Genomic DNA, 16,430 nt, shown 5'->3' with positions numbered 1-16,430 from the left:
CTTTGCCGCTCGCTAACATTGTCACGGAAACATTTTTATAAAAATGTGTATATTAGATTAAAATATGTATATGCTATTAATAAAAAAACAGCTTCGCTGACTGCGAGGCAATGAAATAAGTTTAGCTAATCTTAGCTAAATTTTGCTAATCTTAGCTAACGTAGGCTAACATGTATTTCTGCCTTTTTTCTTCATCCAAATGTGTCACAAATGCTATTTTTTCTACCACAAACAATGTTTTATAACAAAAAGAAAAAAGATTGGACTTTTTTAAATGTCTTCCCATCAATTTTGTAATTCAAGTTAAAAGCGCTTTGAACTTTTAGCTCAGCAGCTTGTGTAGTTTTGGAGAGTTGTTTTTTTAAAGAAATGTTTGTGTGTATAATGTCAAAATACACTTCCAGATATTCAACGATTTTGTAATTGTTTCAGTAAAAACAAAAAAATATATATCAAGATATAGATAGCATTCGGACCACTGTCTTTTTATCCCCAGAGCGCAATTCTAGATAGCCATATAGCTAATACATAGCCAGCCACATAACCAGATAGCTAATAGATAGCAAATGGAGAGCCAGCCAGGTATGTAGCGAGATAGCTAATAGAAAGCCAGCCAGACGGTCAGCAAAGTAGCGAAATAGCCATATCGCTCACAGATAGCCAGCTACTTAGCTAGCTAATAGATAGCAAATGGATAGCCAGCCAGTTAGCTACCTAGACAGTATAATTGTATGGTCAATCAGCGTTTTGGCCGTCCGTCATTCACTTGACGTCCAGCTTGACTTTAATGTTCATGGCGGCCAACTCGGCCACAAAATAGCGAAAGACGTAAGGCACCGACACGGATTCCACCGAGTCGCTTTTGCCGCACAGCGAGCAGACGGTGCGCCGGTGGCGCGTGGACGACCACGCCGGCGGCGGCTTCTCCAGCAGCGGCGACAGCAAACTGCCGCAGTCCACGCACACTTGCGCCACCGAGCGGTCGGAGCAGTTGAAGAGGCGGTCGTGCAGCAAGAAAGACGAGCCGTGCGCCAGCAAGGCGTCGCGCTCCATCTCGCCAAAACGGATGCCGCCTTGGACGTTCCTGCCGCCCACCGGCTGGTTGGTCACTTTGTCGCGCGACCCCGTCGTACGCACCTGCCGGAAGGACAAGACGGTGGCACATTGAAGAAAAAAACACGATCGCTTCAAAATTCTGCTCTTTTCTTCCTTTAAGTAAAGAAAGTCGGCAAAAAGTTGCGTTAACGCGATAAACGGGAATAAAAAAAAAAAAAAAAACGCCTCGAATGTCGTCGCCTCAACGACAGAAACCATAAAACGCTCTGAAATCAGTTGAAAAGCAAAGACATCCATCATAATACATACAAATATAATCAATAAATACAATAACTGTGAATATCATGGATATAGATACATTACAAAAATAAGGCTGACAGGCATGTATTCTTAATCCTCCGAGACGAACTCCGCCTCACGGATGTCGTCCCACGTTTGGTCAATATGCGGTTAATTTGGCCATTTTGGCAAACAAATCGTAAAAAGCGTCACTCACTCCATTCTTTTACCTGGAACTTGTCGGACACCATGTGCCTGAGCCTCTGGTAGTAAACCACGCCGATAAAGATGTCGGCCTCCAGCTCGAGGCCGCTGGTGCCGCTGTAGAGGCGCTCGGTGCCGTAATAGTTGTAGCCGGCGGCGCGCAGCGTCTGGCCAAAGTAGTCGAGCGCCACGTTGTCCTCGGAGAAGACGAAGGGCGTGGCGTCGTGGCTCAGCCCGTGCGCGGCCGCCGACTTGCCCGCCATGCTCTCGATCAGCATGCCGATGGTCATGCGCGAGGGGAAGCCGTGCGGGTTGAAGAGGATGTCGGGGCTGAGGCCGCTCTCGCTGAAGGGCATGTCCTCGGCCGGCCACAGGCGGCTCAGGATGCCCTTCTGGCCGTGGCGGCTGGCGAACTTGTCGCCGACGGTGGGGTTGCGAGGCACCCGCACGGTGATGCACACCCGCTTGAAGAGGCCCGTGCCCGCGTCGTTGCCGCACACCTTGATGTTGTCCACCACGCAGCTTTCGTGGCTCCTGCGGGCGGGAGCGAGAGACGCGGCAACACGTGAGCTGCAAAAGGCCGTCGCCGGCAATTTTGGACCTTTGCTCGGTACCAGAGTGGAGATTTAACAAAAACGATCGCAAAGTCCTCACTCGCACCTTTCATTTGAGCTATGACATGACGTGGTTTGGAGCCAATGGATTTTTTTTGCAGGTGAGTCGCGTGAAGCCTTTTGGACGTTTTCTCGGCACACGAGTGGATATTTAACACAATGACAACACAACAACAAAGCCCCCATTAAGACCTTTAATTAGAGCTGTAACTTGATGTGGTTTGAAGCAAAAAGATTTTTTTTTTGCGCGGTTGACAAAATGAAGCGTTTCGGACGTTTTCTCGGCACACGAGTAGCTATTTGACAAAATGACAAGAAAACGAGAAAGCCCTCACCGAGACCTTTAACTGGAGCTATGACTCGATGAGGTTTGGAGTGAATTTATTTTTTACTCGTGGACTTCACCTGCTAAGTTCGTGGAAAAAAAAAAAATCGCAATTTTATGACGCGAGTTGGCGTTTTGACCTTTTGGAAGAGAAAGCGGGCGCAAACTCACTTGTAGAAGGTGACGAAGGCCTGACCGGTGTTCATGTCGACGTAGCCGTAAAAGGGGTCGCCGTAGCGTAACGTGGCGCCCACCGGCGGAAGTCCGTCGGCGTCCAATTGCCGGTTCACCTTGGGATCTCCCGGCTTGATCCCGAACACCGCGCCTTCCTGGCCCCGCGCCCGCGTCGCCAGGTCCACCATTTCCGTCTTGTAGATGCAACCGTGAGCGAAGCCGCGTTCCCATGACGACTTGTTCACAATCTGGCCATCGGGGGGGGAGATTTTAGCGCGATTTTGATAGCGTCGAACTCGTGGCTATATTTTATTTAGGCCTCCGACAACAACGGCCGAATGCGCTTTTTTCGAGGGCCACTGACCATGGCGTCCTCCATGTCGTAGCCGCTGTAGGAGATGACGGCCACCACGGCGTTGGTGCCGCTGGGGTAGTTGTCCAGCTGGTAGCGATCGTACATGGACGGGCGCACCAACGGACTCTGCGGCGTCTGCAGCCGGTACAGTTTGTTGTCCGAGCGCTCGCGGAAGGCGTGCAGGGGGAAGCCCATGGTCTGCTTACCTGGAGACGCCGGCGCAAGCTAACCAAAAGGGCTCGGCCGGCGGCGCCCGCTACGCGGACGCTCCCGTTTCGCCACTCACCCATCTGGCACTGGTACATGTTCCTGGGACTCTGGTTGTGGTCCGAGTAGGGGATGAAGCTCGCCACCACGCTTAGCATGCTGTGCGGGAAGAGTTCCACGTGGCTGCTGACGCCGGCCTCCGCCTCGGCCTCCGTCACGGCGACGTTGACGTAAAGCTGAGCGGCGCGGAAAGCAGCGTCAAGGGCGCTCGGGCCTCGCCGTCCGTCCGTCCGCCGCCGCCTTACCTGCTCCATAGTTCCAATGAGTTCCCGCTTGCCCAGCGCCAGGTTGCGAACGGGGCGGACCAGGCGGCACGGCGCGGTGAACAGGAACAGGCCCGGGTACAAGCTGGCTTTGCCCGTCTTGGGTATCAGGACGATCTCGGTCCAGGGAGGGAGCTTCTTCTCCCGGAGGACCTGAACGAAGGAAGGAACGAAGGAAGGAACGAAGGAAAGAAGGAAGGAAGGAAGGAAGGAAGGAAGGAAGGAAGGAAGGAAGGAAGGAAGGAACAAATCCATTTCCCCCTCAAAGGTCTCCGGGAAACTTTTGCCGATTGGGCCCACCTTGAACACGCGCAGCGAGTCCGCCAGGGCGGCGGCCTGGCGGGCCTCCACCCAACCCGTCAGGGCGCCGTCCAGCAGGACCGGGTAGCAGTCGGCGTAGCGGCCGGCGGGGACGGCGTCGGCGGGCGTCACGCCCAGCGAACACAGCAGGGAGGGCAGCGCGGCGGCGGGCGCGGACGCCGTCACCACCCGGCAGCTGGCCGTCATGTGGTTCATGAGGCCGCAGGGTTCGCCGTCGGGCGTGTGCACCGGGCACAGGAAGCCCCACGACTCGGGCAGCAGCTTGCGCACCGACGTGGTGCGCATCTTGGCGAAGGCGGCGCCGCGGTGGACGCAGCGGAAGTGCGACAGGTAGCGGATGAAGTTCAGCTTGTCGGCCACCACGCACAGGCCCGTGCTTTGGAGCATGCCCAGACCTGGCGCGGGAAGGCACAACTCAACACCTCCATTTTCACACCGTAAAGTGTGCTTACAAATCACACCCATTGTTAGTCTTTCTATCTATTTGAGTTACTTCCTCCGGGTCGAGCGTGGCCGCCGCCGCCGCTCACCCGCACAATAACTCATCCTGTGGCCGTAAAGTGACCCTGAGCGTTTTGAAAGGCGCTTAAAAGTGAAATTATGATGATTAATTTGACGCCTCCGAACAAAAATTCATTTGAAGCTTCACCTCAGTTTGAAACGCTAAGCCCCGTTGACTACGAAAGCCCAAAGCTTCATTTAGCCCCGCCCCCTGTCTTCAAAACTTCATTTAGCCCCGCCCCCTGTCTTCAAAACTTCATTTAGCCCCGCCCCCTGTCTTCAAAACTTCATTTAGCCCCGCCCCCTGTCTTCAAAGCTCCATTTAGTCCCGCCCCCTGTCTTCAAAGCTTGACTTTGTTTAGCCCCGCCCCCTCGTCCCGATAGCTTGCTTTAGCCCCGCCCCCTCCCAGCTCGGGCTCAGGCGCGTCTGACCGGTTCTGGAGCTGAGGTTGCCGGTGGCGAGCAGGTACTCGAAGGCTTTGGTGAGTTCGCTTCCCAGGTTGAACATCTTGATGATGTTTTCCGCCGTCCAGGGCGCCTTCAGCCGATTGGATCGCTTGGCCATCGCCGCCTTGATTGACGTCAGCCACGCCCACATTTTCTCCTGCGGGACCGCACACCTCATTTTATTGATTCCCCTGATTTGATTGATTGATTTTTTATTTTTTCCTCAACGTCACACATTTTCTATGTATTAAAAACAAATAAAGAATTGTTCAAAAACTGCGCTTGCGTATGTGTACTCGATTGACAGCATCGTCAATTCACAAGATAAGCATCGGTAAAAAAAATGTTTCTAAAGAAATGTCAGGTGACAATTGAGGTCATCCTTTTTGACTGACTTTTCATTCAAAAATATGTTAAACGTTTAGAAACGTCATGAGTTTTATTTAGAATGAATTACCCAATCTCTTTTTCAAATGGTAAATCAATAAAAATAAGTCATGAAACCAATGCATGAAAAAAGAATCATTAATAATATAATAATAATAAATAGATAGACAGATAAATACTGTCAAATATTTTCATCAATAAGCTACTTTTTTTATTTCATTTTGGAACCTAATTGTGCAAAAAACAGTCAATCATTAAGAATCCATTAATAAGGACTTTTTTGATCTAGATATTGTGCAGTCATAATGATTTCGATAATTACTGAACCGAAATAGGAGAAATATTGATGATTAAAAGAAGTGAGAATATGTTGTACGTTGGTTGTCTGACGCTAATTAAAAGTTAGTTGCGTCATCGCTAATGACTGACAGGCAGGCACCTTGAGGAACATGAGGTAGAGCTGCCCCGGCGTGAGGACCTCCTGGCAGGCGATGCTGTCCGGGTTCTCCTCCAGGCTCTCCTGCTTGGCGAAGCTGAACAGCTTGCGGCACATCAGGCACAGCAAGCGGAACTTCTCCAGGCCCGTTTGCAGGTGGATGCAGATGCACTCGCTGCGTGCGGGGAGGCGCCAAAAGCGTTAGGGGGAAGGGGCGGCGACGGCGGGGTCGGGGGTCGCGGCGGCGCCTCGTACTCCAGCAAGATGTCGGCGCACTCCCGATCGCTGTACCACTCGGGCAGGTTGAGTTTGACGCGGAAGCGCCGGCCCAAGTAGTCCAAGACTTTGGAACGCGACGTGCAGCCCTGCTCCGACACCAAGCGCAGCATCGCGCAGGCGCAGCTGCGGTACAGCGAATTCTCTTCCACGCCTTTGATCATCTCAGAGAAAATCTCCGCGTCGCTCAGGTCCACCAGAGCCTGCAAAGCACGAGACAGTCCCGTGTTTTTCACGGTTCACCTGATCCGGGAGCAAAAATCAGCAAAGTCCCGAGTTTGACTCCGCGTCAAGCCCCGCCCGATTCTTCAGATGGAAATTTTTCAGACATTTCCTCAAACATTTGTCCTTTCAAACACAAACAGCGACTCCAAACCCGAGTTTGAAACGCACACAAAAATATCTTCCAACCGCTACCGTGTTTATGCAGCAGAACCGGACTGCTCTCACTGGCCAAATTGCTAATTCCTTTCCCCCCAACAAAACTCAAGCGGATGCTAGACGCGTCAAACTCATTTTTGGGGATGGCGTACCTTCAGCGCGAAACCCAGCGGCAGGAAGTAGAGTTCTTTCTGGTAGATGAAGTTGACCATGACGGTTCCGTTGTCCAGGTAGTGAAAGTTCATGTTGACCGCCGTGTGCTCCCCTTTCATGCAGCGCATGGACAAACCTAACAAAAGAGACAGCGGGGGAAAAAACAAAACAACAACAACATACGTCCGATCAACAAAAAAGAAAAAAAAAAAAAAAACAATTCCAAAAAAAGAATTAAAAAAAAAAATTAAAAATACCGCAAAAAGAAAAAAAGCACAAAAAAACATACGAGCCACAAAAAACAAAATACACAAAAAAACAAACAATACATTCCAAACAAAAAAAAAACTGAAAAGAAAAAAAGTACTGCAAAAAGAACAAAATAAATAAAAGAAAAAGGAAAAAAACATACAAGCAATAAAAAAAACTAAGAAAAAAACACCCCCAAAAAACTGCAAAAAAAAAAAACATGAGCAACAAAAAAGAAAAAAAAAAACATTCCAAACAAAAAATAAAAAAACTGCAAAAAGAAAAGGAAAAAAAAAAGGAAAATCAACAAGCAACAAGCAACGGAGTGTCCGTTTTGAAGGCTGGCAATTTGAAGCAAAGCGAGCGCGGTGTTTACCGTACTGCGTGTAACCCTGGCCTCGGCTTTTCCACTTGGGTCGGGAGAGGGCGATGGGGTAGTTCCTCCGAGGCATGATGAGCATGCGGATGACTTTCTCGATGCCGTTCACCAGGAAGTAGCCGCCCATTTCCTGGATATCGCCACGGAAGGATTCCAAACCTGACTGACTTACTTTCAGAGCCCAACGCAATGGAAATGTCTCCACTGCGAGACTAATGAAGGCCAATCCAATCCAATCGAGACGCTGACAACTTACGTGTTCAAAGCCTCCAACATCGGCTTGGAAAGCCAGACTTTGGTTCGAAACCTGCAGACATTTCAAGGCCTCACGCTAACTGGAGCAGCGCTAACTAAGCTAGAAATTGAAGCCATTTCAAAGGCTAACCCTTGTGTGGAAGTCTCCGTTTGAAAGACGATTCTTTCTTTCAAAGCGCAACGCCCCGAGCCATGTTTGAAAGCCCTCAAACTGGAACTCATTCACAAATTGATTGGGGAATTGAAAATATGGCACAGAGCGCCATTCCCCAATTTGGTCGGGTTTTGGGTTCTCGTGCTTGGGTGCCGATACAGCGCTGGCCAGACCTCTGGTAAAGGTTTTTCCTTTCCGCGAGGGGGCAGCATTTCCCCTTTTCCAATGTTGGCGCTTTGTGACAGCTTCCGCTGTTGTTAAAGCGCTATGTCAACCAATATGTATTGTATTTTGTCCATCTGCCCCCATTTCAAGCTCAGATAACTCCAGACCCACATAATTTAGGAATTAACTATTTTTTTCTGACGAAAGAAGAGAGTCTAAGGTTTCTAAGACGGTCCTAAAAGTCAATATTCTACGGGTCCTGGAATTGGAGCGACAATGACAAAAACCCTGGCACTGGAGCGGACACCTCTGAGTGAATTTGAAACGCTGAGCAAGGTTTGAAAGCCCACCTCGGCCTCTTCATTGTGTTCCACCAGCTGCCGCGGCGTCATCCCGTGCAGGTTACACAACTTGGACTTGACCATGATGGGAATTTGCCCCAGCACCTGCTTGATGATCCCTTTGGGAACGCCGTCCACCGACCAGCTCACGTCCGCCTGGATGCATTCATAGTGGCGGGTAAAAAAAAACAAACAAACAAACAAACAAAAAAGAATACATTGGGACCCCCAAGGATCAATGCGGTGACCTTATCCGGCGGCGCCCACGTCACTCACCACTATCTTGCCCCTGTAGGTGCATCGCCTGCCGCGACACTCTGCCGGGAAGACCCTCATCTCGCGACACACGCTGGCCTTGGACACGGCTGGCGGGTGCACGACGGCCTCCACGAAGGCCAGGCCGATGCGCTCGCCGTTCAGCATGAACTCCATCGGTGGGATGGCCTGATGAACCCCCGCCCCGAGTCGCTTCGTTAGGTCGGACGTAGTTTCCACGCGCGCCGACACGCATTATTCGTGTTCGGTAACTCAAACGGCCATTCAAAGTCGAATGCTGGTTTGAAAGTGGATTAAAAGCGATCGTTGAATCACAGACCGGGTCGGTCTTGACACCCGATTTACGACTTTGAACCTCAACAATAAATCCGAGCGATTAATCAATTCTCAACGTAGTTTTGAAATCGCAATCACAAACACCCCGGTCAACACGCTGCCCGTTTTGCGAAAACCTCCTTTGCAAAATTGACGTGTAAAACTTACTTTAAGCACGCATTTAAAGGTTAAGTCGAAATGGGATAAATAACGACTGCGTTTATCAGAGTAAAAGTCCAAACCTGCACGACTTGACTGAGGCCTTCGCCGATGGCATGGTCGAAGGAGTCGATGTGCGCTCTGACCAAGTCTTGCACAGCGCCACATTGGCTCTGCTTGAGCGCGCCGAAGCTTCCATCCGTGAGGTTCTTCAAACTCGGACTTTTAGCCACATCGTCCCACGCGTCCGAGTCGTCCATGCTTGTTTACCACACGTGCCAGCTCACCCCGGAAGTGCCGACTACGGAAGCCCAAAACTAAATGCCAATACGTATTTTTGATACGCTTCGTCATATCAATATTGGTACTGTATGACATGGGTTGATAATTGTAATTTCAATATAATAGTGGCTTATATATACCCTCTTCCATTGGTAAAGCGTATAATAATAATCGTTCGATAACGTTTTAGTGTATTTAGTCCCAACGTAATTGCCGTAGATCTTTTCCGCTTCGGGAAAGCTGAAATGTTTCGATTTTGGGAAACAGCTCCATTCTGTTTTAATATAAAATATGTATTTTTAATTAATACAAAAACAAATGCAGTAGGAGCTTTGCCTGATTAGTGAAAAAAAAACGCTTTACGATTAACACATTTTTGTCCCAAGGTCGTGCGCTTGTTAGTGGGCACACAAACAAGATTTACAAAGTAACACACACCCTATAAAGTAAACAAAATATATATTTGTGAAGAATAAAAACACAATTTTGGGATAAATAAAACTGACATTCCCCAAAAATGTTCGTGATTGTTTGGTCGTTTCTATGTTTTGAACACAAGATGGCGGTCATGTACAAAATAAAAAAACGAAGGAGACGAGTTACAACTTATTACTGTATTTCTCTATCTTATCATTTTGACTAAAAATAGTACTTTTGTGCTTTTGTGTGTGGAGAACCGTTCACTAAAATTAAATGAAAGTTTTGTCAGCCTTATCAAATGTAGATCACCACCCAGGACGTACTAGATAAATTGTTTTATCCACAAATATAAATTGATGACGCATCAGTTCCTGGTTTAGTACATGATCTAGGCCAGAGAATGGTCAAAGATATAAAGATATAAATAATTGTTTTCCAAATTAAAATTAGTATTGTTTCAAGAAAGATTACATAAATATGATTTATTCTACGACAGACTGAAATTCTGGTGATTTTTAAACATTTAAAACAGTAACTCCAAGCGATGAATCAATTCAATAGTTGAATCAAAAAATAGTTGTTGGCTAATTTAATCAGCAATTAATCACTGGTTCATTCATTCATTCATTGTTACAACTCTGATCCAAAACATTTTCCCATGGCGTCAAAATGGCAGGTGATGTTAATGCAGCTCTCCACGCTGTCGCCCGTAGCAACTTGAGCGAGCGTGTTGCTTCAAGTTAGCCACTCGTCAACATTCCACAGAGATTTAGCCACAGTGATTAATCATAATTAATACGGCAGAAACACGCAAACGTAACTTCTTTCTATTTTTTTCTTGTTTTTTTTTTTTATCAATTATGTACTACCGCATAGCTCCTGGGAAATTCTTCTTCCCCAGTGTGTGGCCTTCGCTCACGTTCCAGAGATGTGGCTGACCGAGTGACACCATAACGCGTGTTGGGGCCTCACAATCTCTCTCCGATTTGACATAAAAACCAAAACAAAACAAAAATAATAACAATAAATGTAAACCGCATGTATTTGTAAACAACATAGTTTTTTTGATAGAAAGCTAATATGGCTAATATAGATACATAGCGGACATGTGAGACTTTTAAGTTTACCTACCTACCTACCTATTATATGGCTCTCAACGTTTTGGTTGCCAAATCTTGCCCTAACCCTAACCTTAACGCTCAGGCTAATGCTAACGCTAACCACCCAACCGCAACACCAAGCCCACATTTCTACCTAACTTCATTATTGAATCAATTTCATTTTCAAGAAATGGTGTCAAACACTGAACAATTGTATCATCAAATTAAAGAAAACAACAATAGTCAGTTGGCTAAGGAGTTGGTTGGTCAACTGCGTGTCATTCCAATCACGTCAGAGTCACAGGTGACGCATGTTAGGAATGTGGCGTCGTAAAGAACAAGAGAAAATTCCGCAAAAAGTCCAAAGCGGCAGAACAGGTGTCCTCTATTTAAAGAAGGTCGTTGACCCCCGGTCGCCGTGGCTAAGACGGCGCGCCAGGACACAAAAGAGGCTTCAGCTTCAGCTTTGGTGGTCTCGCCATCGAAGGGGCTCACCTTCCTTGCCATCATCTCTTCTTTCATCTTGTCTCCGCTACCGAGGGGAGGAGGCTGTTCATTCATTCATTCATTCATTCACTCACTCATCTCAGTTATTTCCACGTTTGAGCCCAAATCTGCCGACACTACGTTCACAGAAGAAGCTTGATCTCAGGCGACAGCGTATCTAAAAGAATTGCACCCAGAGTAGTACTCAACTACTCTGTATCTAGAGTAACTAGAGTACTCACTCAAGTCCGCCTGCTTTGGATACCTGGGGGCACAATAAAAGATAAATTCAGCTATACCACGGTGTCCAAGTCAAGGCCCGGGGGCCAAATCTGGCCCGCCACATGATGTTATTCGGCCCGTGAAAGCAAATCAAACTTGTGAAATTCCATCATGCTTTCTAAAGTACAAACCAAAATTTGAAATTGTCAACCACAACAACAGTCATTATTTTTTACTTCAAATTTAAAGTTAGTTAGTTATTAATTTTTGGGGGGGGCTCTATATTTAAAATGGTGGAGGTGATGAAACATTCTAATGGCTTCCCCAAATTCACAAGGCCCCCCCGAGAGGAAACAATATGGCTCACGGCAAAAAAATTACTTTTACACCCTTGAGCTATAATAATAATAATAAATGTCATTTCTAAGCCCCGTTCAAAACTCTCAAGGTTAAGTTTTGTTCTGCAGCAGCAGCCACACTCAAAGCAGAATACCTCAAATAGATAGAAAGCTAGCTAATAGATAGCTAAATAGCTAGCTCGATACCTAGATAGATAGAGCGTACACAGTTGATTTCAGCTCCTCAGTCCGTCACTACATTTGATCGTTCTTGGCGGAGGATAAAAAATATATGAGCGCAAATACTTTTATGTGTCTCTTTGCTAAATGCCACCGTGGCCTAGTAGCCGGCGATTGGTGACGCCTGACTTGGGAGGACTTTACAAACTAATTAGGTGTCCTCCAAGTGCTCTTTTTTCTTGGCCGAGGGGAAAAAAAAAAAAGATTCTTTCCGCGGCCCTGTCGGTCGTCACGCTCCGAATGACTCGGCCCATACAAGGAAGCTGCAGAGGATTTGAGGATTTGAGGCTCTCTGGGCAGAAATCACGAGACATGGAAAGATTCTGCACATCTTGATAAAAGATGACCATGTGACTTATTTATTTTGTCCTGACACGTAATTATAGAGATGGAGGAACACACTACAAGCACACGTGTCAGACTTGCGGACGCATCGTATTGTACTGTATTGTGTTGTATTGACCAAAATAGGATTGATTTTGGTCACCAAATTCACAAAATTGCATTAGAATGACAAAAAACCCACATAACATTGTCAGATTAGTTGGACCGTTACGAAAATTAAAGTAAAAATTGAAAAAAAAGTCGTGTGTAAGAAAAGAAAATGGCGGCGACGTGACAAGACAAACAATTCCTCGAAATTCACTTCACTACGCATGCGTGCCAACGTTTGTTTTCTTCACCCCCCCACACACACGCGAGTACACGATGGGGGGTGCACGCGTGTCTGCGCGTCCCCGCGACTGCGAAGGGTGCGCGCGGGGCTTGCGCGGGTCTTGCTAGCCGCGTCCGTGATCTTTGGCAGGCAGCGCGAAGGTGCGGACAGGTAAAAACGCCGATCGCGACGACGCGTTCGAGGACGTCCGTGACGTCAATTCTCATTTCGACGAGCGTCGGTTAAACCGGAGAACATTCGAGAAGTATTTGAAAGTTGGCGCGACCGGGTCCTTCCGGGACCTGAAATATGTCCCGTGCGTTTTATTTTATGTCATTCTTTTATTGGAATGTCAAAGTAAAAGCGAGTTTTACTCATTTCTAACAGGCCGCTGCGATTTAATGGAGGAGGAAAGACGTTCAAACTTTGTTTAATGTATTGCACACAATAGCAAAATAGAAATCGTATTTCCTGTTTACAGACGATGTCATGTGCTAGAAAAGTTACCGACAGGAGACCGGGGCTTGAGATCACATAATTATGTATGTATTTATTTATTTATTGGTGTAACTATTTATTTTTACGACTAACTTTAAAGTTAAATTCAAACAATGACAGAGGTAAGACAAGACGCCTTCATCTCTCCTGCGACAAGTGCAAACTCCAACTTTTATCTGGTAAATATACAATATAGAAAGTCACTTTTTTTAACGTGTCGTTCTCGAAAATGGTTAATCGGCGCTCATCTATCCTCCCGACCCCCCTTCCACCTTCCACCTTCCACCTCCCCCATCCCGACGAAATGCAGAGGAAAGTCGTCTTCCAACTTGAATCGGCGCCCTCGCGTGGATACATTCAAAATGCACAAGACAAATGCTGAGCTGGCGACCGAGTGTCCAATGACGGCCATCGACACGAATGGAAAACACTTTCGTGGCTTATTTGTCACGCAGTAGTGGAGCAGGAAGCATCTTTTCCGCGGCGACGCGAGCCCGAAGGCGCATCGCTTCCTCACGGCCGCTTTCACACTCGTAAAATATTCAGCAACAGCCACCGCGTGTCCAATGACAACTGAGTGGCTGCACTAGCATGAAAAAAAGAGCCAAATAAATAAACAAAAATACATAACCAACAAACAAATAAATAACTAAATAACCAACCAACCAGTTAAGTAAACAAGCAAACAATGAAATAACTAACTAATAAATTAACAAACTAACCCAAGCGGGTAAGCAAGCAAGCGAGTAAGAATGCAACTAACTAACTAACTAGCCAACTCACTAACTAACTCAATGTCCATTTGTCCACTGCCAGACGAATAAAGGCACAGCCAATCCAATACACCCAACTAACTAAACAATTAACCAAATAAATAAATAGATGAATGAACAAACAAACAGACAATTAAACAATTAAATACATGAATGTATGAATGAATGAGCTGTCCAATGTGTTGGGGTGTGTTTTCCTCTCTGCCGTGTCTTGACGGGCGTCCATTTTGTTGCGGTCAGGCGATGCTGTGGCTGATGGCGGCGTTGCTGGCCTTGGCGGAGGACGTTTTGTCTGAGGAGGACGGCCCAGAAAACCAGATGAAACCGCACCGGCACGTCCTCGGGCAGCCCCCGTGGAGGTCCTCCGCGCCGGAGACCAAAGACCACGTCCCCTCGCCGTGGACGGAAGCCTTCGGTAACGGGTTTTTTTTTCTAAGACTTTGAGAGACTTTTACCCGGTTTGGTGTCGAGCGTTAAAAGTGCCGTCGGAGGCTGATTTCAAACTACAGTAAAGTCTCGTTATATCGATAGCGGATATATCGATAGTCCCGGTTATATCGATACTATTTCTATGCACGCACAGAGAAAATTACATGCGCGCAGGGTCGGATATATCGATAGTCCCAGTTATATCGATATTTTTCGGACTCCCGAGAATATCGATATGAGACTTTACTGTATTTAGGGGGCGCTATTGAGCAGCGCAGATGCGGCTTTGCCTCTCGACGCCGTTGGTTCATCCAACTCTGGCGCTAAGCTAACGATGACAAAGCGTCTTAATATAGTCCAGTGACTTGGTGTATCTGGAGCGTCTCAAGGTCGAGCGAGCTCAGTCACCGGAGCCCGTGGCATCCTTTGAAAAAACAAAAACAAAAAAACACTCCATCACACGAGTAGTCAAGACAAGTAGGGAGGACCCCTCTGCCCCCCCCAGCGGCCATTCAAACTGGGCAAGTCTGCATCCAATGTTTTTTTTTCTGCGAGATGCTGAGGAGCTGTGAACCATCTTGATTTATATCCACGTGTCTGTGCTCTACTGCCCCCGCGTGGCTAGGAGGGCAAAGCCGCACGAGACAAAAATCAAAGCAACTAAATCATTATTGTTGCCGGTTTAGACAGTCGCCCAGCGTGACGGGGAAACATCAAAATATTTCCGTGTAATTATGACAGGACGTTTGTGTGTGTGCGTGCGTGTCTGAACGTTGTTGCGCGATCCAGCGATGCGTTCATTTTGACAAAAACCTTTATTACGGATTACAATTGTTCCTGAAGTCAACACGGGGGAGGAGGGGGGGGGGGCATGAACTGACAAGCGTTGCGGTTCCAAGAGAAAGTCACACCAAGACAACGGCACTTTTTAGATATACACTATATATATATATATATATATATATATATATATATATATATATATATATATATATATATATATATATATATATATATATATATATATACGACGATACTAGTGCAGCGTGTTCTACCGGAAACAAATTCCTTGTGTGTTCTACATACTTGGCAATAAAGATGATTCTGATTCTGATTGAGTGTATGTTCTAATAATTGTCCACATTTGTCGAATATTTTCTGTCAAATATATTGACAATATTTTGTAAACAAAAAAAAAACCCCAAATTTTAACTTTGAAAGGCGGTGGTAGATGAAATGTATTATTTGTGTGATTTCTGATTTCTTTCTGTATTATTTTGGAAGCGTGGACGCAAGTCCAAGACGTGGACGGCGCTGAGAGCCGACGGCGCCGCTCCCCCCGCGCCGGCAAAGGCCCCGCCTCTCGCCGGAAGCCGAAGCGGGCCAAAGGCGGGCCGCGGTGCCGCCTGGAGAAGCGGCAGACGCGCGTCGGCGAGCTGGGCCTGGGCTACGACTCGGACGAGACGGTCGTGTTCAAGTACTGCGCGGGGCGGTGCGGCGCCGCCCGGCGGAACTACGACCTGGCGCTGGGGGGCCTGTTGGCCCGGGGCGCCGTCTCGGCCCGCCGGGTCGCTTCCGGGCCGTGCTGCAGGCCCACGCGCTACGAGGCCGTGTCCTTCATGGACAACCGCGCCGCGTGGCGGACCGTCCGCTGGCTCTCGGCCGCCGACTGCGCCTGCCTGGGATGAGCCGCCGCCGGTGGAGCGGCGCCTCGCTCGCTCGCGGCCCGCCCGAAGCACAACCTTTCGGCTGCGACGCCCGCAAGAGGGCCTCGACTCAAGACTCTGGGCTTTTTTCCGAGTGTGGCTCAAAAGAAGACTCTTTGAAGAAGTCCTGGGAATTGTGCAGAGTGGAGCTCGTACCACGTCAACGTTTCTGGCACGACGGCTCATTTGCTTGTTTTGGCCAGACCGCAAGATGCCTCTGATCCTGAACACTTCTGGACCAAAAACCATTTGACAAACTTGACTCCTGCTCGTGTTTCTGACAGCGCTAAACTGTTGCCACCAAGGTCAAGGCAAACGCGCCACTTACATGTCCAAACACACACATAACACACACACTTTTCTCCATAGTGGGGACTTGGTGTGTGAGGCACACACACACACACACACACACACACACACACACACACACACACACACACACACACACACACACACACACACACACACACACACACATGTCAAATACACACATGCACGTTTTTCATACATAGTGGGGACTTAGGGTGTGTGAAGCACATATGGATGCAC

The 16,430-nt window shown here is 47.7% G+C and overlaps 2 protein-coding genes across 4 annotated transcripts; one reads left to right on the top strand and one right to left on the bottom strand.

Annotated features, from left to right (window-relative positions):
• Window positions 1-496: 496 nt before the first annotated feature.
• Window positions 497-9,009, bottom strand: polr1b (RNA polymerase I subunit B). 2 transcript variants are annotated; one of them, XM_089000441.1, is made up of 15 exons: window positions 8,816-9,009; window positions 8,259-8,426; window positions 7,992-8,138; window positions 7,065-7,197; window positions 6,439-6,575; window positions 5,885-6,108; window positions 5,633-5,804; window positions 4,792-4,963; window positions 3,838-4,253; window positions 3,520-3,690; window positions 3,294-3,450; window positions 3,017-3,213; window positions 2,650-2,900; window positions 1,566-2,073; window positions 497-1,137 (listed from the first exon to the last, which is right to left on the bottom strand). In XM_089000441.1, exons 1-15 carry the CDS (start codon window positions 8,990-8,992, stop codon window positions 763-765), a joined length of 3,405 nt encoding a protein of 1,134 aa, XP_088856567.1. In that variant the 5' UTR covers window positions 8,993-9,009; the 3' UTR covers window positions 497-762. The 2 variants fall into 2 exon arrangements, with proteins under 2 accessions (XP_088856567.1, XP_088856566.1); XM_089000440.1 differs by having other exon boundaries at window positions 3,520-4,253.
• A 3,345-nt stretch (window positions 9,010-12,354) lies between these two features.
• On the top strand, window positions 12,355-16,352 carry artn (artemin). Of its 2 annotated transcripts, none has more exons than XM_089001320.1 (3): window positions 12,355-12,636; window positions 13,987-14,161; window positions 15,460-16,352. In XM_089001320.1, exons 2-3 carry the CDS (start codon window positions 13,990-13,992, stop codon window positions 15,861-15,863), a joined length of 576 nt encoding a protein of 191 aa, XP_088857446.1. In that variant the 5' UTR covers window positions 12,355-12,636; window positions 13,987-13,989; the 3' UTR covers window positions 15,864-16,352. The 2 variants fall into 2 exon arrangements, with proteins under 2 accessions (XP_088857446.1, XP_088857445.1); XM_089001319.1 differs by having other exon boundaries at window positions 12,360-12,646.
• Window positions 16,353-16,430: the final 78 nt, after the last annotated feature.

Source organism: Hippocampus bargibanti, linkage group LG07 (genome assembly GCF_051943395.1).
Source record: "Hippocampus bargibanti isolate YZ-2025 linkage group LG07, ASM5194339v1, whole genome shotgun sequence".
NCBI lineage: Eukaryota > Metazoa > Chordata > Actinopteri > Syngnathiformes > Syngnathidae > Hippocampus > Hippocampus bargibanti.
Note: the sequence above shows the minus strand (reverse complement) of the source record. Positions and strands in the feature narration are given on the sequence as shown.